At 42.4% G+C, this 23,578-nt stretch overlaps 2 protein-coding genes across 6 annotated transcripts; both read right to left on the bottom strand.

Moving 5' to 3' along the window:
- Positions 1–347: 347 nt before the first annotated feature.
- On the bottom strand, positions 348–5,217 carry tmem9b (TMEM9 domain family, member B). Its single transcript, XM_084014272.1, has 5 exons — positions 5,002–5,217; positions 4,324–4,415; positions 4,130–4,238; positions 3,573–3,707; positions 348–1,639 (listed from the first exon to the last, which is right to left on the bottom strand). Exons 1-5 carry the CDS (start codon positions 5,074–5,076, stop codon positions 1,484–1,486), a joined length of 567 nt encoding a protein of 188 aa, XP_083870398.1. The 5' UTR covers positions 5,077–5,217; the 3' UTR covers positions 348–1,483.
- Positions 5,218–5,979: 762 nt separating this feature from the next.
- Positions 5,980–23,358, bottom strand: scube2 (signal peptide, CUB domain, EGF-like 2). Of its 5 annotated transcripts, none has more exons than XM_084018594.1 (23): positions 23,176–23,358; positions 22,577–22,696; positions 22,117–22,242; positions 21,635–21,769; positions 20,662–20,787; positions 20,445–20,561; positions 19,300–19,389; positions 18,567–18,683; positions 18,356–18,478; positions 17,570–17,686; positions 17,273–17,395; positions 16,900–17,016; positions 16,064–16,153; positions 15,810–15,932; positions 14,969–15,136; positions 14,424–14,630; positions 10,399–10,569; positions 8,830–8,997; positions 8,445–8,606; positions 8,134–8,331; positions 7,784–7,936; positions 7,587–7,666; positions 5,980–7,037 (listed from the first exon to the last, which is right to left on the bottom strand). In XM_084018594.1, the coding sequence occupies exons 1-23, from the start codon at positions 23,261–23,263 to the stop codon at positions 6,891–6,893; spliced, it is 3,066 nt and encodes a 1,021-aa protein (XP_083874720.1). In that variant the 5' UTR covers positions 23,264–23,358; the 3' UTR covers positions 5,980–6,890. The 5 variants fall into 5 exon arrangements, with proteins under 5 accessions (XP_083874720.1, XP_083874722.1, XP_083874721.1 ...); XM_084018596.1 differs by having other exon boundaries at positions 14,424–14,627; XM_084018595.1 differs by having other exon boundaries at positions 22,577–22,693.
- Positions 23,359–23,578: the final 220 nt, after the last annotated feature.

Below are 23,578 nucleotides of genomic sequence, written 5' to 3'. Positions count from 1 at the left end.
AATAATTTAATACCTTAAATATTTCTGTTAGTGCACATCCTAAAATAAGTTTGCATATAAATTATCACAATGAAAAGCAACCCTGAGACGAGGTCGTATACCAGTGGAAATGAGTGGAAATGGGTGAAATGAAGTGGTGTGTTTAAAAGCAGTAGGCCACGCAGTATATTTCCTAAGTGCATATTCATCATAGTGGTGGTGAGATATCTACAAACTATCCGTAGGCAGAATGTGAAACACCACATGCACTTACACATCTGTAGTCTGCTCAGCAGCTTGTTCAGCTGGTTAGGCCTGCAGCTAATGTCAAACATGAAAACATTTCAACACATTCAAAATTGCAAGAATCACAAATATTACGTAAATTTATTTCAGAGTTAAAGGTAGAACATAAACAATAGTTAAGAACACTTCAATAGGTTTGTACACAGACCCAACTATACACAAAATAAACGTCTTTGCACTCTCCGTCATACTAATGCTGCCTGGCAGACAACAACTGACTTCATAATGGAACAGATGTTAGACGAGCTCACCGCAGTGCCGAATGAAAGACTCTTCGTTGGATTAGATTGGGCAGTCGAAGCGGGCACTGATTTCAAAAGGGTCTTCAACAGACGAGGATCAATAGCACAGCTACGATTACTATGACATCATCAAGAGATTGCATCGATTCCTGCAACGAGGTTCAGTGGAACTACTTTGATATATCAAATTTAATGAAACACATTAAACGATGGATTTCACACAAGTTATCAGACATTAAACGTTATGGTAGGAATGAAGGATTCAAAACACATGTATAAAAGATTCATTATAAAACATGCATTTTCATAAGAAGGCTGAAAGTCTTTTCGTGTATAACATTTCCTTTCTGCTGTGGCGAGAGCAGTTTATTCACGTTAGATTGGTGTCGGGGTGGAAAACACCCACCAGCTACATGTCAACAGATCCTTACTGCGGCTCGGGGCTCCTTCAGTTACCCAGTTAACCAACATCTGGATATTTTACTCTGGACGCCAGTTTGGCTCATAACTGTGATAGACTGGTCCGCTTTGGACCTGTGGGACAACAACTGACGCGGTGGCCAGAAAGAGTTGGAGAATGTTATGAAAGATTTAATTTAATTTCACAATTATCGTTTTTTACCATCAAATCCTTCACTGCAAATTCTCCGGTGACTTGGCACTTCTTCAAACTAGACAGCGGGTAGAGTGCACTCTGCTTTTGGAAAAATGCTCGACTGTTAAGCCAGGATTGTGCAAAAATGAATTCACTGTAACCTCTTGTGCTGCCTGCAGACTAAATAAGAGTTCCCAGCTTTGGTTTCTACATTTGACGGGGATCCAGATTTCTTCACCATGGAAGTGTCATGCTATATGAGATACAAACCACAAATGAGAGAAAGGAAGCGACACAAATTGCGGGCTCTGTCACAGTGTTTTGTTTTTTTTTGCTAGTAACTCTCGCTTCATAGGGCCGTTTAACTGAGAACAACATGGCGGTCAAACACAGACTTCCTCTGTTCCTGGACCTGCCTCCTCCAGCGCTGCTGAGCATGTTCCACTTTGTTCAGCATGTTGGGTCGAGAGTGGGAACGGGACAAAACATTGTGAGCGTTGGCAAAAGGCTGTTGGTCCTGAAATCACAGAATGGAAAAAAATAACAGGATTTAAAGATATGGCAAAGGTCAGTAGGTCAGGAATTGGTCCAACGTGTAAGACTCCATTCCTTGAGTCGTTACCTGTTTGAACACTAGAGGCACATAAAGTAAGGTTTGGTGGTTCACCTCACCCTAAACAAAAACCATGTCTACTTACATTAATAACAAAAAGAAAACACCGATATGAAATACAACAGAAATATTCTGGCAGTGACATTTTTTATTTGTTCTTTATTCTGGGTTTTAATTGCACTCATACTTTTAATTTGCTAATATATATCTATATATTTTACTCTCATTACAGGATTTCCTTGATCTTATGTCCTTCTTTAAAGTATTTTGGAAGTTGTTTTGAGTGCTATAAAACAAAGTTGCTTTTGTTGCTCTCAGATGAAACAAGTAATAAAAGTAAATTAAAGTTTGGGACAATCACAGCCAAATCTGTTGGGAATGTGTTGCTAAAAACAAACATTATCAGTTGGGCAGGCTGTCTGAATCACACACTGACTAAACATTACCAGCCTACCATTTCCTGTACAAGTAATGTGGCCGCAGTACTTCCGTTTGTACAGGTTTTGCTTTGAAATCCTTGTTTTGGTCCCAGTGCTGTCACTGGGGACAGGCTACAGTGCTACAAATACTCTAGTACTCTAATTTTCAGTCATTTGTCAGTAGGATCATTTCAAGCTTTCATTAGCTTTTCTGTTTCTGTACCACTTTTTTAGTTGAGAAAAACTTAAAAGTTCAGCATTTTAATGGATCTTCTGTTTTCTAAAATTGTTAAAAATGTGTTAGAAATGCACGGCTATAAAACTGTAACTGTTTTTTGAAAGCAGTGTAATAATAAAATTACTCCAACCCATAGTTTACTTCAAGCTGGTCAGTGATTTCTTTCACTTTTACACAGTAGTGGGAACTGGAATATTTTAGATCAATTGTTTAGTGTGTTCTTGCTGCCTGCCACTGCTGGAAAATTCTTCTTCACTGATGACACAATGGCAACACAGTTCATCAGTGGGAGGAGAACAGAGAATGAGCTGTTTTTATGGTTTGAAACAGACAAGAAATCAGTTTTGGATCTGATGAATGCAAAAACATGACTTACTACTCTACACATCAATAAACACTTTTGGTTTATAATGATTAAATACAGATTTTTGAAAAAACAGACTACTGTTGGATTTGGGAATTAAATGAGTCTACTTAGAAGTTTAAATTTACAATTACGTTTACTTATGTTTCAGTTTAATCAGGATTATTGTTATAATGAAACAGCTACAAATAGTGATTCTCGTTCTACTCTGTTCCCTGTCCTTGGTCTTTGGCATAACAATACTTATCAAGGTTCTCTAGAAGAAATCTGGCTACATCAACAAGGTTTTTATGCACATGTCCTGATAAAGAAACCTGGTCTCTCATTTAAAAGAAATTTAAGAATCTGTTGAGTGACAAAAGCAAGTAGAGATAATGTGATATAAACAGAAAGGGTTTACGCTGCCTGCATTGTGAACTACTTAAGCAGTTTCTCCGCTGCAGCCTTTTTCCTGTGGGTGTGGATGTGGTTTCTAATGGATCTGATGCAGAGTGAGATCACTCCCTGTGGCTTTGCACACAGCACTACCTGAAGGATCTGTTCAGGTTGGACCATCTGCTGTAATAAAATATTGTCAAATTTGAGATTTTCTTCTTTATTTCATCGAAAGATCCAGAATGTGTTGTATTTTATGTGTCATTTGGACATTTGAGATCCGTAACATTGTTAGATTTTACCCACACAGGATGAATCCGTGTGACATGTGCAAAGAGGACGTCGTTTTCTGGGTAGGGGCAGTACCATAATTACCAAGATATACAACCTTTTTGTACAATGTACATCGACTGTGAGTTTAATATTTAGAGGAACACATACCCCAACGTCATCATCACTTTGAATAAGCTGTGAATGTCCAAACAGACGCCTCTTCAATATGGGCTCCAGGAGAGTCAGGTAGACCATGTAGAGCAGCAGCAGGCCCAAAATGGAGAGGTACATTATGATGGTAACCTAAATAAACAAAACAATACCCGATTAGTGCTGAAACTAACAGTCAATACAAATAGTTGACAGAAAATATGACACCCTACTTTAATAAACTATTAATTATATAAGGCGTGTTTCAATCAATAGTGCAAAACATTCACTGACTCCAGCTTCTCAAATGTGAGGATTGGTTGCTTTTTACTATTTCATCATCACTGTAATTTAAATATCTTTAGGTTTTCTATTTTAGAAAAAACAAGCAATTTGATTATGCTACATTAAGGGACGGTGTGTTGGAAATGTTTCACTATATTTTATAGTAATCTCATAATACAAAACATTTTAAACTAACAGATTAATCAACAGTGAATGTAATCCTTAGCTGCAGACCGATGGGTGAAGGAAGTAACAAACAACTAATAAAGTTATTAACAACAAGAATTTACCTTAATGGTCCCTGAGCTCCTCTCTTCATATTTACACTCACAGCGTAAACAGTACGCCTCCACATCTTTCCCATCTACCGGCATGGGCTCAACCACATGGAGACAGTTACTGAAACACAAGAATGTAACATTCACAAGCAGGAAGTAGGGAGCAGGAAATGGACAGAAGTGTAATGACACATCTCTTTACACACCAGTCTTTGAGAGAGACATTTTGTTTGTAGATTTGTCCCTCGATGTCTCTGTAGGGCGGACAGATGCATTTACATCGGATGTCTTCAGAATTCTGCAACAGATAAATCACATGTATCATGTGTTTATTTTTTTTCTTGTCTCCCTCTTCCACATACCTGCACACACTTTTACATAAACATAAAAAAATCACATTGCACCACACAAACATTTTTGTTTTGTCTCACTGTCATTTATACACACTGTCACCTTTATTTTGGTATGTCAAATTGCACAAATATGAAATAATATTTGAAAATCGTTTGATTGCCGAGCAGCTAAAGATGTTAGCTGCTAGCTTGCCTCCGTAAGTAACAAGTTAGCGACACTCAGTTGTCCTTGAGTCAACATGGAGCTAAAACTAACGTGCGCTTATACAACAACAGCCTTGCAATAAATCCTTCACGGGGCTTAAACTGTTTCGTTTATTGTAAACTGTAGCTACATGTAAGCTTAGCTTTAGCAACATAAAGTATCCGAACAACACGAGAAAGGCCCAAACTCTGTATAACTAGCGGTAACATAGCTAACGTTAACGTTTGAGGGAAGACTTAAAGAAATTAGATGTCAGTTTAATAAGCAATCATCACCATTTGCTAACGCTAGGTAAGCTAACCTATGCTAGCCAACGTTAGCCTTACCTTCGCTGTCACTTCGTTTATAAACAAAACAAACCAGGCCACATAGAAAGCCTTGAGCAGAAACACACTCCTCATCTTCAACGTTAGTGTCAGAAGTCCCAATAACTGCCGTTCAACTGTTCCCAGAAACCACGACAAAACCGTAAAGAAAACCCTAACAGCTGACGACTTTAGCCATCAAGCTAATTTAGGGATAAACACCAGCGTCACAGCAGCTGACTCGCAGTTTCCGGAAATGGCGTTTGCTTTCTGCACACGAGACCACTGAAAATAAGGAATTCATGGGCGGCGATAAAGTGGGAAATATCAGTAACCGACGCGCCATTGTTTAATATCATCGTTTGGCTTTGTACCATATCTGACTTGGGACAAAAAATCGTTACTTTTAATAATGCTGAGAACACGTTTGAAAAAAGCCGAGCTACACTCCGCCCGTGGCGATGACCGGTTTAAGGAAAACGAACACACCCCTTGGTTAGCTATTGCAGGCCAATATCAAGAGAGACACAAGGGATGTGGGATGAAACAGCAACGATTCGATATGGGGAATAGATAATAAGACATAAGATACATCACATTTATAGTGATGTTATTTGTTACACTTACAACGTTTGTTTGCAGTTATTTACTGTAGGGCCTATTCATTTTAGGCTTGCTACTTTTATTTAGCTATTATTGCACTATGTTTATTCCTTAAATAGTGCAGTATCCTAATGTTTCAGATGACGTAAATGGGAACTGATATGCAAAAGTCTTTTACCTGAATATGTAAAATGATTTGCTCACATGTGTAGTTATATGTAGACAGTCAGCATTGTGTTTATGTTCCAATACTGTCTTGCTGATGAGTATATTTCAACTTTAACTGGTCTAATAATTGTAATTGTGGTGTGTATGCGACAATAAACAATTCAAACATTGTATTTGGTGCCAAAAAAAGAAAAAACATAAATGAGGGAAGGTAATACAAATACAACATATGTTTCCTATCTTTATTTACAGCATATTAGATGTACAAAACCATAAAAAATATACATACGTGTGTCATCTAAGACAGGTGAATATCTCAATTCTATTTTACAGGACTTGTCATTTCTTTTTGTGTACTCCAAACAGTTCTCTTTGGTTGCTAGTAAAACAGTACAAAATATATCGATGCATACTGGTGTAATTTATTTCGTGAGCAGGAGCACTCGTCTGCACACCTTGGAACACCTGCTACATGAGCCACCAGCAGTCGCAGCAATGCTACACTGTCAAAAATACACGTAGTTACTACAATACGAAGCGTTTCACCTAAAACTTTTTACATCATATACAAAACATTCATCAGAATAATTGCTTTTGTGGTGCCACTACTTTCTTTAGTAGTGCTAATGTTCCCGGGAAAACATTTGTGCTATATTTGTTTCTGACATTTGGCGGTATTTCTGTCAACGATGCTCTACCTGTGAACGTAGCCTATGTTAAAACTAGATACACACTCTATATACGGCATCACTGACATTCAGAATAGTATATCTGTGTAGCTACAGCATTTGTTTTTCAACATGATTCTATTTGCAAATGTCTCATTGTGTTTGCATGTATAGCATTGGATCCTCGTGACTTTAAAATCTGAAGTCATTACAAATCTTCTGTTGCTAATTGAAAGACATTCTCATATTTTCAAACAAAGTGATCCAGATTACGTTACTACCAATCATTTCTCCCTCTTAAAGCTCCACTTTTCCCACGTTCTCTTTTCGGGATCCATTTTTTTCCCAAGTTGTAGTCCACGCTAGTGTTGCTCCATGTGAAAAACAGAAAACTACAGAATATTCTTAGAGGGGGGTCAGTGGATAAAACAGATACTTTGGCAAGTATCTAATGGTTTTTCATCGGCCATTTTAAGGGCGAAGGAATCTCAGGACTTTGGAGCGCAGGAAGCGGATGAATGATTTTGGGAACATTTCTCTGGATTCTTGTGCTGTGTAGTTGAAGAAGTTCTGTGGGTGAGCCAGTACATCGAACAGCGCCCTCATGAGTTTCTTGTCCTGATGAGAAAATGCATTGCATTAATGGAAAGTAGTAGCCTGTACTCCCATGGGTCTCCAAAAGAGGGCAGTGCACGTTCACTGGACCTCAGTACGTAAGTGAGGATTGTACTGAATAATCACTGACATCGACTACTCAGAGGGGGTGTCATTGTAATGCCACTTCAATTTCTGCCCCCAGATTTATGATAAAGGCATAACATGTTAAAAGAAAAAACATGGAATTTTCCCCTCTCTTTTTAAATGGTAAATTTCGTGGATATAGGTGTCAGGATGTAGCTTTTTGTTATGTTATTTTACTGGTTGTATATTTTCCTTGCTATAAATTAAATATGCTGATTGTGTTTTTTAAGACATATTAATTAAACTTCTTTGATTGACATTTATATGTTCTGTTTAACATGGCTGAAGAGTCGCAGTTGCAATATATGAAAAAGTACCAAATTATGCACGAAACACTGTAATCTGTCAAAATGTCTGGATGACTCTGGTCCAAAGTTAGGATACACAAACATGAGTGCCCCTTGTTAAACATTTGTACCAACATACCTTAAGAATTTCCTGGTGATTCTCTGAAGCGTATAATCTTCCATCTCTAACTATGTCTTCTATCAGTTCTTGGTAGTCCTCTGAAACAAATGCAGTCCAGAAAGAGCTCATTGATGCAATACATCAAACCAAATTTGCGTGACGAACTGAAATAACAGCATTATGGTAATTGTACAAAACCTCCCATTTGTTCTTACCATCATATGTCACATATGGGACCTGGAAGCCTTTCCCACTGTTGCCCTCGTTGGACCTGAACTGTATCCAGAGCCTCTTGGAGCGCGAGGTGAAGGCGATGGGACGTTCGTATGTCTGACAGGTCTCGTAGGTCGTCACAGAGTTAGAGAGCGCTGTGAAATGAGGACACCAGCACACAGGATTACATTAGTGCTAGTAGTCCACTGTATTCCCAGTAAGACAAATATGATGACGACACATTATGTTGCTTCGCCTTGATAACATCACATCAGCCAAAGAAAACGTTCTCCCATTTTAGACAGCCTGATGTAATAATACACACAGATGCACACACACAGTTAAAACGTACAGCTCTTTCTCATGACTAAGTAGTCTCCGCACTCGTCCTCAATGGGCAAGAAGATTTCTGGGACGACGATAAGGATCCTGCGCTTGGGTGGTGGATTGATGGTCCAGGTGCACTCCACATTGGCCGGGTAGTTCCCCGGGTAGTTGGGGGACTCGATGAAGCCAGTAAAATCTCCCAGCTCTCCTCCACATTGTCGGTCTGTAAAGTGACACACACGTGTCAGCAAGGAGAATCAGTTAGGAACCAAATCCCAACTTCTATTTTCCACGTGCAGACGTTTCAGAGGAATGGCTGCGTACGGACAGACATACTTTTGCATTGCATGATGTTAGTGGAGCCGTCAAAGTCGGTGGTGGTATTTCCCGGACAGGAGACGCAGTAGTTCTGCCCAAACTCTCCTTGATATGTGCTGATGGGACAGCGGATGCAGCGGTGTGTACTAGTGTTGTAGTAATGTCCCGGCGAACACTGGACTGCAGGAGCCAATGACATGTATGGATAGAGAGCTGTTAGTTGATATTGAAAATAGTGAAAACCAATTAGATTATACATGGAATGCATCAAGCTAAAACAAAAACTGACTTGAGTGTCTGTATGTGCAAACAATACAACAGCTGCAGAGGGCGACACCCAGAAGAGCTCCAAATCACATCATAATTTTGTGATGTGAAAAAAAAACACAGATGACTTCCACACCTTTAGTCTCACACTCCTGGAAGGTGAAGGCGCCACTGCGCTTGGTGACCAGGTTCCCCCCACAAGGGAAGCAGGTGGTGCGTCCCACTTCGGGCTGGTACGCTCCCAGTGGACAGGGCAGGCAGGGGAGGAAGCCGTCATGAGAGTAGTGACCGGGGGAACACTGACCTGAACACACAAGCACTTGGTCACGATGTGAAGTATTTTCTTCGGTGTTTGTCATGCGAAATATGAGAGGAAATACTCCCCCATCTTCTATCAAGATAAGATAGAGGGAAGCTTAAGCAAATGTAAATGGAATGATGCCATGTTTTATCTGCATCGCTCATTGTAACTCAACAGAGTTTAAGTCCTGGGTGATGAATACACGCTGGGAGCCGGTAGGAGTTTGCTGATAGCCTCGTGTTGTTTAGTCTGAGGGAGCCGAAGGGATCTGGGATTCAGTCACATTGCGACTCTGATAACAGCACAGGGAGGAGACCAAAACATGGTGGCTCCTTTAGCTATTATTCAGGACTGAAAGAAGCCGAGCTCACCTTTTGAATTCAAATACATCTTCAACATCTAAGCTCGAGCCTCTTTGGCTTTACACGAAGCAGAACATCTGCCGGGGAGAGATCTTTATCGAAGTACCATCGCTTCCTGTTCTTCCTGTCTTTTTTCCCTTCTTTTTGTTTGTGTGTTCCAGATTTTACCTTAAGTTTGCCTTTGACTTATGCACTCTCAGATCTTTTCCTTTTACTGTACATGCAGTTTTTAAGTGCTGCACAATTTCAACTATTGTCATTAGCATGACCATGAAAGAAAAAACCTTTCTATGATCTATACAGAAATTGTTAGACATTATGGGAAAGGCGCGGATGCACTTTCTTGTGGTTTTCTTAGATGAGAAGATCATTGCTACTCTCATGTTCACACGGTGGAAGTGTAGCCACTGCCAGCAGCCAGTTAGCTTAGCACAAGCACTGGAATTAGGGGGAAACAGCTAGCATGGGTCCGTCCAAAGAAACAACTAAATCCACCTGTCAGCACTTTTAAATCTCATTAATTAACATGTTTCCCAAAATATCACACTATTCTTTTAACGGGTTCATATTTGTGAGGGTGTTAACGTGATTATGGACATTCACAGATGGCTTAGATGAAGAACCGTCATAACTACCGTAAATAGTGTTATAGGAGGAGGAGTGGTTTTATAATGTGGGTTTGATCTGTTTATCTTGATTCAAAGACCAGTAAAATAAACTTGGATTAAATAGATTAAAGGCAAACCAGTTTATTTTAAAAATCTCAATGCTGGGGCTTCATTGTACCCTAATTAAAACGTCCCCGGAACGCCATTGTAGCGTGTCTTCCCATTTGCCTTCAATCAGTGTTGATTGTTTCTCTCATGTCTAATGTCTGTTCTGGAAGGGAGCCCTGCCTGTTTCTCTTTTCAAGGTTTCCTTCCATTCTTCCTCTCATTACAAGTGTTTCTCTGATCTAAATCTAGAGGTTGTGCTGTACAGATTGTAAAAATCACATTTGTCATGTTTTGCTAGGTAAATGAAATTGACTTGACCGTCCTACCTCCACACTCTGACATGTTTCGAGCTCCAACCACCTTGGAGACTTCTTTTCCTTCAGGTCCAGGACAGACTTCACAAGACGTCTGCGCCTCCTCGTCCTGATAGGTTCCGGCCGGACACAGCGCACACCTTCCCTGCTCCCCGTCGTAGTACGTCCCAGCACTGCAGCTCACTGACAGACGGGTGGGGAATCCAGGTTGTTAATTCAGTGATTGACTTGTAGCAAGAGTCACACACACCTGCATCCATGACTACACACAGAGCACATTCTAACCACAGGCTTGCTATGTTTCTGCCAAGCTTGTGGCTGTTTGTCACAGAATTATACAAGCCGGTGAAATCAAACATCCCCACAAACTGAACACAAACACTCCAGTAAAGCCCAAAACAGACTGATGTGTCTCAACCGTGGTTAACACCAGGATTTGCAGCCAGATCAGTGGATCTATCTCAGGAAGGGAGATAGACAATGACAGTATACCCCGTGGCTACACATAATCAAACAGCCCTAACCACACTGTAGATTTACACCATAAATACAGTGGTTCCACTGCACAACAAGACCATTAAAGTAAAGCAACCCAGACTTCACACTTCAGCTGCCTGTCGGGGGGGAATCAAACGGGACCGTACACACGCTCGAGACGTATAAACACAGCGGAGAGCATCCTCAACGCATCAAAGGCTGGGTCGATCAATTTATCAATCTGTTGACAGATTTGAGGGTTTTACTCGCACGCCAATGAACATTACAAGCGTCACCAACCTTGATGTATTTTAAGCACGGTGTACATCCGAGTCCCAGAGCTTTAAATGCTGCAACTGGTTCAAGTAAAAGTGTACGCTCAGCATGAACATCACGTGGATCATACAAACCGAATTGTATGTCGTTTTGAACTCAAAGGTTCTTAGCAATCAAACCTTCTAAGCAAAGGATTAGAAACATGTTACTAATTAAATTTATTATAAAATACAGTAAATTATCACGGACAAAACTAACTTTCCACGTCCTTCAAAGACGTAGAGCTTATATGTAGTATGTTTATCATCATTACATGAGTGTAAAGTCTGATTTTTGTCACTAAACAGTGTAAGGCATGATATTAATTAAAGAGTTTTGTGAAATGAGTGTGTATGAATTTTCCAATTCAAATCAGGAGAGAAAGACAACATACATCGAAGGCAACTAATTGTATAATCATGGTGTGGATGAACAAGTTTGGAAAAGAAAGAGATAAATCTGCTTTGTTCTCTTTAAATTAAATATTGTAATAAATGTAGCTTTTCATTGGAAAAAGCAACATTACTACTTAATTAAATAAAGGTTTGCATCCTTTCTTTCACATTTAGATCCAATTCAAGACACTCAGACTTGTAAACAATGTAGGAACAAACATATTTGTGAAAAGAAAAACAAGCATTAAGTTGTAAAAATCCTTTCCAGCCGACCTTAAAACAGCCATACAAAATCACTGAGACAAAAGAGCACCAGCCTTCTCCACAGCTGCCTTTGTGCACCACATCTGACACGTCCTTATACTTGATGCAACATGGCTGTGCATCAGGGAAGAGCTTTTAATACAACCATAAGCCCAGTCGCCTCTTTTAAAAGCAAACACAGAAGCGAATCAAAGAGAGTATTCCCCTCTTATCTCACAGAAGTGCAAAGTCTTGATTAAAGGGACCAAAGCACCGTTTTACTCTGGTTCCTCCCATTCACAGTGATGCCTGTAATTAATTTGGGAATTACTGCGTCTGTCTGATGGTCTTAAGAAGTTGACTTGAAAACTGAAGCCGATCTCACACAAGAATAAATCAATTAAATCCCAGGCCTTTAGCATCAAAATGTTCCTGGGTTGTAGCCTCTAAGCTGCCTGTAAGCAGAGAAACCACTCTCTAAAAGCTCGACACACGAGAGCCTTTAACGCGGATCCATTATACGTGGCTCAGAAAATTGTTAGATTTTCCCTCGAAAGAAAGAAAATGTAATTCTCTCAAGAGCAGTTCATTTTTTGAAGCCTATTGTTTATTCTGAAAGACCATGAGGAGCCATCATCGCATTGTCCTCTAACAGCTTTTATTTGACAGAGGGAAGCAGTGAGAGAAGAGAGTGTGAGAGTGAAAGAGAGGAAAAAAAACCTTGAAGCCTTTCAAATGCAAAAGGCGCTCCTATAGAGTCCTCGAATTGATGGCCCCAAAGAGGTTTAAAAGACCTTTCACCTCTATTCAAGTCGCCAGTCTTTGCCTACTTGATGACATAGGAAAACACTACGGTATCACAGTGGTAAGGAGCTGAACCCAATAAAAGGGGTCAGGTTTCTGAATCCCCCCTGTTCTGCTTGGCCCAATCGCTGCTCGCGCCCATCAAGCAGGGGCCCAAACAACTGATGCTAATTGATTCCCATGGTGTGGCTGAAGTCAATTCTCTTTAGCAGTTTAGTGGCTGGGGGTCATGCAAAGTGGCCCCAGTTGGGGGGCAGGGGGGACACAGCACTCAAACTGCCAGCTTGAATCAACAGCACTTCCTAAACATCTTCAATGTTAAAACAAACACGCAAACAAGTCGACTGCAACAGTCAAGTAGACGCGGACGCGCACCGCTCACGGCGGAGCGGCGTTGATCGGCGCAACACTTGTGCATGTTTATTCTGACGCAGTCACGCCCTCACACTTGTCAACGGCACCGATAGATGTCCAAACAAAAAGAAAATGTGGACATAATTAATAAACTACATTGTGCATGCTTTTTATTTCAACAGAAACAACGCCCCGGAATATAAACCGATGTTGTATTCAAAACAAATCACAGAGTCGAGGGAGAAAAGAGTGCACAGAGGTGAGAGCATATTTTCCCCAAATGCACAGAAGGCTGTGTTGTCATCTCTCCGAGGCAGCGAGAACAAGGCTCAAATAGGGTTTTCAATGGAGTGGGCAAACTGAAAAGGACTAAACTGCACTCCGAGCTAAGCCAGAGCGGGAGGTGGGGGAGGAGGGGGAAAATTTGGCTCCTTTAAAGAGCTGGAGGATAAGAAGAATGCCTTTCAGCCCCCCCTCCTCCTCTTCCAAATTACATGTCTACACCCCTGCTATGGCCAATAGACTGCTTAATGTTGACCTGAAAGCGTAGCGGGGGAGTTAAGGAATCAAGACCCTTAAGACCTGTGTAACTGGAAGATAGAACTAATGAACAGGAGCAGTTTAGGTTTAAATCATGTCAGCGCAGCTCAAACAGCAGAAGTAACTTTGATGTTAATGTAAAGGCCCAGAACGTATGGCGCTCCAGGGAGATATACCGGATTCAAACACCTTCACCACATCGTGGTGCACATATTGAACAAAACCCTTTAGTAAATATTTAGACCTCTCATCAGGTTTCCTCTCACTGATATAAAGGCGTCGTGCAGCAGGCAGCAAAACTCACTGTGAGGCCCGAAACCAGGGGGGAACGTGGTCCCGACAGCCAGAGAAAACACATACCAGCCCTCAGCTCTCAAACACTGACAGTGTGCGGTCTCATTTAATGAACATTTTCTCCATCGCAGGTTGTATGTAAAAAATAAAAAAAAACCTGAAGGAAAGGCAACAGCTACCAGGAGACCGGCCCTCATGTTACACTCTTATCCCTTGGAGATGCTGGAAGATCTCACAGCTTGGAGGGTCCAACAACAGTCTCTCTGTTCTTCCACGCCAGCTCGCTCTCCCCTCCAACCAGCTCATTACGGCATGTCTGCAAACCAAATATGGCACTCATCTGGCCAACACCTGCTCCAAATCAAATCATTAAACCAGCTTGTCTATATATATCTTACTGGCATGGACCATTCCAATTGCTTTAAGACATGACTGTGGGTCTACTATTTGCACAGGGCCCATTCGGGGGCATTGCTGCCTAGGGTTAGGTGTAACACAAGTGGTCTGAGCTGCACTCGTGACGGATGAAAAGTGTTGCCCGGCTCACTGGTGCATGTCCACACCTTGATGGTGTCTGTGTCGAATAGCAAGTTAAATACAGAAGGCCAAACTCACCACACTTCCTGCCCACCAGCACCTGTCCCGCCCCGCAGTGTCCTGGCAGCTCGGCCGGCTTGCCCAGGCTCTTGGCGAGCTCGTAGTCGGACCCGGCGAAGTGGAGGTGGAACTGTTCTCGGTTGATGGACTTCCTCAGGGTCCTGATGGTCTTCCTGAGCCTCTTCTCCGAACGTCGGCGCACACAGTTCAGGTCACAGCCTTCTGCTGAGAGAAGCATTCGATTCCATCACCGTTACCACGGCGCAAATGTCCACACCTTTTCGTGAAATGTACATTCATGCGTGGACGCTCGCATGCTCGCCTCGACGTTTACACAAATGCACCACCGAGTCAGGGGGGGAAATTCAGTCCAGGCCAAACACTTACAAAGAAACAAAAAAAAAAAACCACACCCCAATAGAGCCCACCACCACAGCCAGTCAAAACAGGAGATACTTTAACAGTTTGTCGTGTTTAGTGACGAACAGACAGCAGCGGAAGAAAGATGGAGAGCAAGAAGCAAAGGTCGCAAGCAGGCAGAGTTGAAGCACAGAGAGACCAACCTGTTACCTCCTCTAGGTTCACATCCAGCTCAAACTCAGCTGTTATCGAGGAGCTGTCCTCCTCGCCGGCTTTCCTGCCGTGGCGGCTGCGCGTCCGCTGCCCTGAAGAGGTGCAGCGCAGGCTCACGTAGCTGAACTGGACATTTTCAGTGAAAAGGAACCTGCTATCTGTGGACATTGGGAGACAACCACGAGCACACACACAATTGTTAAAGGAAATCACAGCGTTACAAAAACGAAACATCTGATTTAATGTTGATAGCAACAGCCACATCATAGGCAGATTTAAAGCAGTGGATAAAACTGCGGTTGATTTGATCATCTTTTTTGTCGTGTAGGCCGTAAAACTGACAAAAAGGATGAGATGTCACACTGACAATTTCCTTTCTTTGAAACATTGATGCGCCCTTTCAGTGACTATGAGGGATGTAAAAGACCGCGGCAAAACCCTTTGGGGAAGCAAAATAATCCTACAATCGGAAACCCATTTGATTGATGGCTAGGTCAGGCCCAACTGAAAGGCATGCTATGGCTAATTACATCCTCCCCTGTCACCGCCAGACAAAGTGCTGCACTGAGACGTTCAAGACACTCAAAACCACATCACTTTCCCCGCAAATTTCTTTCACATTTGCCGTTGGTTTTTTGGTTTACTTTGAAGCAGCCTTCAGGTCTGCTTTATCTTCTAAAGATTGTGGCTTTCGGCGCTGGCAGCTCTCGGTAAACCCTAAATGTTTTTTAACCAGTAACATGAAGGAGCTGTTATATTAATCCTGGGTCTATCGGCCCGAGTCTTGTGTTTGGAGACATTGTTATGTTTGCTGTGTGGCAACCTCTGTACCTGAGTGTGCCGAGTTTAAGCTCTCCTTGAGTTTCTCCTGGCTTCGCTTTAAGTTGCATTTGGCAGTGCCCGACTTAAACGTGGCGGTGGCCTTAATGCGTGGGACGCTGGCCATTTCTGGACCTGCGGGACAAAAGAACAGAAGACTTCTACATAAATACCAACTGAAAACAGTTCGGCGGAGTGCTGAGTTACTGTTTTGTGACGCGGAGCGGGAAAAAGATGGATATAAATCTGCGACGTTTTGTACTTGCCTAAGCAATGCGAGCCACTGTTGTTCCTTTGTGCGTCAGCCAAGCAGGGCAGAGGCATTCCACAGGTCACCGTGTAGGAATCCTCCGTCCCTGAAAACACACAAGAGGCTGTGACACACAGACCAACACAGACAAAAGTTAAGGCCACAAAAGCCAAGTTAGGGGGAGCAAACAGGCAGCGTGTAGGAACATGAAGAGTCTCACGGCAGGCCGATGTTGACAACGGGAACAGCTTGACGGACTAATTGAGTTCCCATTAGCATGTTTTAGCTGTGTTGCGTCACCTTTTAACAACAAAGCTGCATCAGATGATACCTGTACTGTGCCACGCCGTTTGAGTCTTATCACGCCAAAAAAAACAGAATGATGTCAAGTCATGTCAGCTGATTGGTTATTATTCACCATATTTTCAAACCAACCAAATGGGGTTCAATCCAGACCGAATTTTATAGAAAATCAGTACGAGCAACGAAGTCAACAACCGATTTAGTCCACTCTTTCTTCAGAAGTCGATCTCCACAGTGGCCTCCGTCCAGCAGCCACCTCCTGACTTGTGTTGTTTGACAGGAAACACGATTCTGTATTACGAACGATGTGTCACCTTTAAGGTTGCCGCAGCAACACAGCAGCAACTTAAAAGATGCTTTGTCGAGGACCGACAGAAGGTTATCCATCGAGGGAGAAATTGTCGCTCAATCAAAGTTAGTCTAAATCTAGAATTGAACATTTTTCTGCAGTTTTTCAGAATCTCTACATATTATTGTCCTATGGAAACACAGTTAGAGCTGCGCTTGTTGAACAGCATTTAATGTGGAGATGTGGCTCCACTAACTCACCGCTGCTGATGTGAACTTGGGACTGGCAGGTCAGGAAGCAGCGGTCCCCTCCCTCCTGCTTACTACAGTTCAGGGTGGGTTTAGAGGGGGGTTTAGCAGGCGGGAAACCCTCAGCCTCTAGATGGGAATCACAACAAAACTCCAAGGTAAGGAAAGAACACTTCTGGTTGTAACAAGGAAGAGGCTCAGGAAGTCCAACATCCTGACAGCGCCAAAAGCATTTTCAACCAAGTGACAGAGAATCAAAGTGAAAAGAGAACAGAATTCAAAGTATCTCCTGTTTTTTGTCCCCCATGTTTTTTTTAGTGATGCCACACAATTTTCCAGAGAGACAACAGATGTGCCTCTCATAGGGGAGGAGGCCCTGGCTTACCGATGCAGTCCTTTTTGTTCCAGTGCAGCTTATAGCCAGGATGGCAAAAGCATTCAAATCCACCCACGATGTTCTCACAACCCTGCTCACAACCGCCATTGTTCACACTGCACTCGTTTACATCTGAGAGGAAAAAGGGAAAACCTTTATTATAAGTACATAGTTCACTTCCCCCGACACATCACTGAGCCCTTTTGTATGCTTTTTTTTTTGGGACTGTACACATGTTTCAATCGAGCACTTGTGTGCCGTGGCGAAGTTGTTATGTGTGGCTCCCTCCGCCCAGTGCAGACTCACCTCCGCAGTGGGCCAGCCCATACATGGTGTAGCCTTTGTTGCACAGACACTGAAAACCACCGGGGGAGTTCACACACGTGTGATCACATGTCCGCTCAAAAAAACATTCATCTATATCTGTAATCAAAATCAGGCAGGTGACATAATAGCAGAGCAGTCAGTTCTCCATCAGGAGGGGTTTCCCACCCACAGACACACACATTTGCATTTGATCCTGCATTTTCACACACAGTGAGAAGTGACGTGTGTGTGCTACACTTGCTACCTTATTTGATTTTGTGCTTTACATATGCTACTTTTGATCATTATATTAGGTAAAACGGGCAGTTTTATTGAGACACCTTAAATATAATTGTAGTTGCATCAGGTCAGCATCATTAAAAGTATAGACCCTGATCCATCGGTGAACAAAAGCGTAGCCCACTTAACAAAAAATAAAACACAATAAAGGATGCTGACTCACAGGTAACACACAAAATTACACAGGACTAAAGAATAGCTAAATCCCAAATATTTTGTTTTAAAATATTTTTTTCAAAACAAACCTATATTCTGATGACTAAATTCAGATTTTTTTCTGAAACTTAATTATGCATGTGACTATTCTTACCTCATGGGTCACACAGTTAGAGGTTACTCTTTGAGAAACGATGTAAAAAAAAAGGATGTACACAGACGCTATGTGACTGTCTGTTAGTGATGTCACAGCCCACTCCCTCCTATCTCATTAATCAAAGTCTCATTTTGTCCCAATCTTTATTAAGGATCCAGAGTTTTAATTTCTACCTTGACAAGAACGTTCATCCGTCAGAAGCTTGAAGCCTTTCCTGCAGTTGCACTCGAAGCTGCCGATGGTGTTCCTGCAGAAGTGTTCACAGCCGCCGTTGTGAAGCTCACACTCGTCAATATCTGTAGGGAAATATTGTCGGGGTTACGTCGTGTTTCAACGGGCCGCTCCTTCTCTGTGGAGGCGGAATGCGTGGACGGGCAGTCTGACCTTTGCATGATTTCCCATCCGGCTGCAGTGTGAAGCCGATTGGGCAGCTGCAGCGAACACCTGTCGATGTGTCTTTGCAGGTGCAGTCGCACCCGCCATTGTTCACCGCACAGGTTTCTGAAACGACAATGCAATGTGAATGCATGCGAATCCCCATCCTACTTGTGACTTTGATATAGACCGTTTTGAATTGCTGCCTAAACTGCTTTGAAGCCAATGACAAATATTGAATATTGAATAGAGCATTGAGGCTTTAATGCATGTTTTTTATGGTGCACCACTGTATTTTGGGATGTCGAATACATTGATCCACTGGGTGATGTATATTTAACTTCACGTTTTCTTTATAACAGGACACTTTCCAGTCATGTAGTTGGTAAAGTGCCAAAGTTATAATGTTTTACATGTATCAAGTGGCCCACAATCACACAGCTGATAAATACTAGCTATGCAAGAAAATATTCACACATTGCCCTTCCCAAAATGGAAGGAAAACGCGAAATGTATCACACCGTAGCAAATGCATATTCTTCAGGGGGGAACCTGGGGGCGAGAAAGCGAGCGTGCAGTCATTTCACAGTTTGCTCACAAGACTGAGGAATGCATCACTTTACTAGGCATTAGTCCGCTCCCCTGTTTGACACCCCTGAGCGGTTCCTGACAGCTCAGCGCAGCGTCGGGTCAAACACGGCTTCAAGCTGTGAGCCACCGAATGTAGGAGAGGAACTATTACCCATTAACAGTCTTCGCTTGACCCGCTTGTCCACCTCGGTAAAGGATGTGGCGTTGTGGTCCGCAGACTCGGGAGTGGCTTCATCTCGTTCTGTGACACACAGAAAAAAACAATCATTAACAGAGGGAGACACGGGACATAAATTCACTACATTCCCTAAATAACACCGTAGGTTTTATATTAACTTCAGGTCTGGGTGGTTTGTGTTTCGGTAACCAGACACGTGTTTACACTTGAGATATGCAGCAGCCAGATCACCACCAGATCAGAAACGTGAATATAGTGACAACATCGCAGTGATGAGACTGGACCTCACACACACTGCTGCTGGGGGGGGGGGGGGAGAGATATCAGCCACGTTATCTGACGGCTGATCGTATCCCTCGGAAGCATTGTGTGGAAGAATGCACGATGCCTGACAGGAGAACTGACAAGGAGAGATGTTTCCAGTTTCTGTGTTTTCATTCATCCATTGAGATAGCCTTTGTGTTACTCATGGGGAAAAAGTTCAACAAGCTACTCCTGCAATGTGCCCTCCTGGAGCTGAAGTCTAGTTTCTGTTTATATTCTGAACAGAAATTCCAATTAGGAAAATTTGTTATCAGACACAAGAGCCCTAAACTTGAATATCTCCCTTCTGTTGATGTAAAAAAACAACCAATACGATCATTAAGCTCCAAACTTAGGACGAAAAAAATCTTTCTCCACAGCTTTTAGACTCCCTTGAGTTTTAAAAAAAAAACGACTGTTTCCAAGATAAACAATGAACTCGCTCATCTGACATTCCACGTTTTTACGGCTGCACTGTTACATCGATTGTAATGGCCAAAAGTCTCGTGAATCTTTATACACACAATTCCACAAAATGTTGTGGTATTTTTTTGGGGGGGAAAATATTAAAATCTCTTTCCATTTCGCAATATTGTTAGTGTGAGTTTGAACAATGTTTGGCTGCAAAGCATGACTGAGCTGCTGGTGGATCAGTGCGTTTAAATCAGAGGATTCAAATATGCTTTTAGGAGGGAGTGTTAAAATAGATGTGAGAAAACAAAGGATTACCGAAAGTGAAAACAGTGTATTCGTGCGGCGCTCTGTCTTCGTACGTTCCCAAGGATCGAGCAACAACTGTCCAACAGTGGCCTTACCTACACACGACCTCTTGTCAGGTTGCAGGGTGTACCTCACGTGACACCTACATATGGGGCCGTTGTCCGTGTCCTCGCAGGTGTGCTGGCAGCCTCCGTTGCCGTGGTTACAAGTTACTGCGGGGGGTCAACGACAATGCAACCATAAGACATATTAACGGTGCGACGTTTGCAGCCGAGTGTGGGCGAACTTAGCGTCATGCCGTTGAGCACGTACAGATGCATCCTCTCTGGTTCCTGGCCAGCTCAAACCCTGGACGACACTCACAGGCCACGCCCCCTTTGGGTGTCTCTTTGCAGATGTGGGCGCAGCCGTGCTCCTTATTCATACAGTTGAGGCCCTCTGGGATAGAAAGAGGGAGAGAGGTACACAATGAAACTCCTACAGTGACTGACCGGCTACACACAAAGGCACACACACACTGAGAGATTAGTCTGGGATCCTCAAAGACACTGATTGTTCTCGCGCCTTACGCAATCCAAAAACATCATTATTTCATTTGTTTATTTTGTTTTTGTCCATTTTCATTCCGTGAAAACAAAGCAAGCGACTTGTTTCTACAACAAACTCAATAATGCTTCAAACTGAAAAATGAGATGAGATGAATCACCATTAATATAGATGGGTCACAGCTGAGTGGAAGAGGTCCGCATGGATCTAAAAGGGTTGTCAAGACCCGATGGAGTGGAAAACACTCGCATTTAAGTTGACTTCAGTGAAAAAGACAAAACAAAGGCACTTCAGACCAATCTGTGTCACAGACCACATAGAGTCACGTAGGTTTTTTTTTGCAGTTATTAACTTATTTTCTTGTCTGGGCTACAGAGATCCTTTGGCCACAGCATGTTGCTGCTGCAGAGAAAGGCTCAGTGACGGCAGCCAGCTTGAACCTGTCACCCCTCATTGTGCCGTAAATCTTAGATTTGTATGTGAATGTTAGAACATTTGCAACAGAATTCTCTGTCTTTTTTTTCACAGCATAATACAATTAGCAGACACAAGCATCCACACACACAACAATACACACTCCAAACCACATTTATAAATGAAGGCAACGTTAAAATGTTTCAATCCTCCAGACTTTTACATGTGTGGGAGTGCGACGTAACATCCTCAATAACACTGAATCCGTGTTGTGAGGCTGACGGATGCAGGCGCGGCCGTGTGAGTGTGTGTGTCGTGAACTCACCCACAGAGCGGTGGATGCACGTGTGCTGGTTGTCGCTGAGGAAGAAGCCCTCTTTGCAGCGGCACTCGTAGCTGCCCATGGCGTTGACACAAGTGTGTTGGCACCCACCATTGTTGAACTTGCATTCGTCCACATCTGCAGGACAGCAGATTGATCGCATTAGTTGACAGCATTTACAAAAAGTATTTGTTTTATTAATTAATTTTATTGAGTGTTTATGAAACACTGAGGATGACAATGAAGCTTTTCCACATCAAATTGCACACATAAATATTTACAAATCATTTAAATCCCTGCATGAAGACAACCAACACTGTTTGTGTTGGACTTCATTTTTAAAGTTTACCAAAGTGAGTGAGTGAGTGTGAGAAACTTCACACACAGCCCACTCAAACATGAACTCTTCACCATCGGAGAGGATGATTCAAGCTCTCCGTCTATCACAAAACGTTAGTGACCTCGTGCTTTGAAGCCGAGCTTACCTAGACAGTTGTGTCCGTCATGTGCCAAATTGAATCCGTCGTAACAAGTGCAGCGATAATTTCCTGGAATATTGTTGCACTCATGTACACAGCCACCGTTGTACTCCAAGTCACATTCATCAGTATCTGAGGGGTAAACACCACATAATGAATGCTCAACCCGCTGATCGACAAGTTAAAATGCAAGACATTTTAGTCTTTGAACAGTAAGAACAATCACTTCAGTGCAATAGTGTCTATCTTAAAGAAATATAGTTAGACTAAATGAGCACAGATGTGCATGCCCCTCTGGGAATTCAGACATAATGCCACAATAGATTTAAGAATGTTATGAAATTGTAATTGCAAACTTTAGTTATGATTACATCCATATATAATCTTATACTCTGCATTACAATGTGTTCCACTTTCGTGACGAGATATGAGCATCAAACTGCTCAACAATAGGCAGACACATTACCTTCGCAGTGTTTTCCATCTCCTTTAAAGCCTGCTTTACACGTGCACTTGTACGAGCCTTGGGTAGTCTGACAAATAGCATCGATGTGACAGCCATCACTTCCCTCTGCACACGGATCTGCTGAAACCCATATGGATCTTATAAGTCATGATTAACAAAACACATTCAAACAGTCTAACAGGTCAAAACGGTACGACATTTAGCACATATGGACTTTTACGTTTGTGATGTTTTGTGAAACAAAACAACAATTCAGCAAGAAACCTCTCTTAATACTAAAACACAAAGGTCCCTAATAATAATATTAATAGCCTAAAGCAGGCAATTTGAAAACTCAAGTGAGAACTCACCTGAAAATTAATAAGTTACATACAAAACAAAAGTTGTTTTACAAACTGAAAGTCTACTGGGATCACATACATTGCATACACATTTACAAACTCAACAAAAATACTTAAAAACACAGCACTGGGGAAACAACGAGCGCGCACTCCTTAAAGCGTGCGTAAAGTAGTACTCTCCACGGCTGGAAAACACAACACACACATGCACCCACACACACACACACACATACACCTACACACTCACTACAGTCCCACCTCGAATCTCTGGAAGCGCTGCGCTTTGGCGACTATTTAACAGGAGCAAAAACAAACAAAAGTCCCTTGCAGCCCAAATAGCTCCCATGGTGATATGATCCAAGTTTAGAGGTCCTCTCAAAAAGACGCGTACGCACTGAAGTCGTGACCGAGCGTCCGCCTCATTTTCATTCTAGCCTGTCAATCTGCTTCACAAGGGGCTTTTGAAAAGAGAAAGGAGTGAGTAAGTGAGCGCGGGCGCGGGCGCGGGCGCGCGCGCGTGTGTGGTTGAGAGCGAGAATGAGAGCGTGCGCGCGTACATGTGAGAGTTTAAAAAAAAAAAAAAAGAAGAAAAAAGCTTTTGAAGCAGAGCTGCGTCAAGTCAGTCAGATAGCATGCGGGAGGCCGGAAGTGTTTGGACTGT

This window comes from Eutrigla gurnardus (genome assembly GCF_963514095.1).
Source record: "Eutrigla gurnardus genome assembly, chromosome: 1".
Classification (NCBI taxonomy): Eukaryota; Metazoa; Chordata; class Actinopteri; order Perciformes; family Triglidae; genus Eutrigla; species Eutrigla gurnardus.
The sequence above is the reverse complement of the archived record's forward strand: the minus strand, read 5'-3'. Positions and strand labels throughout refer to the sequence as shown.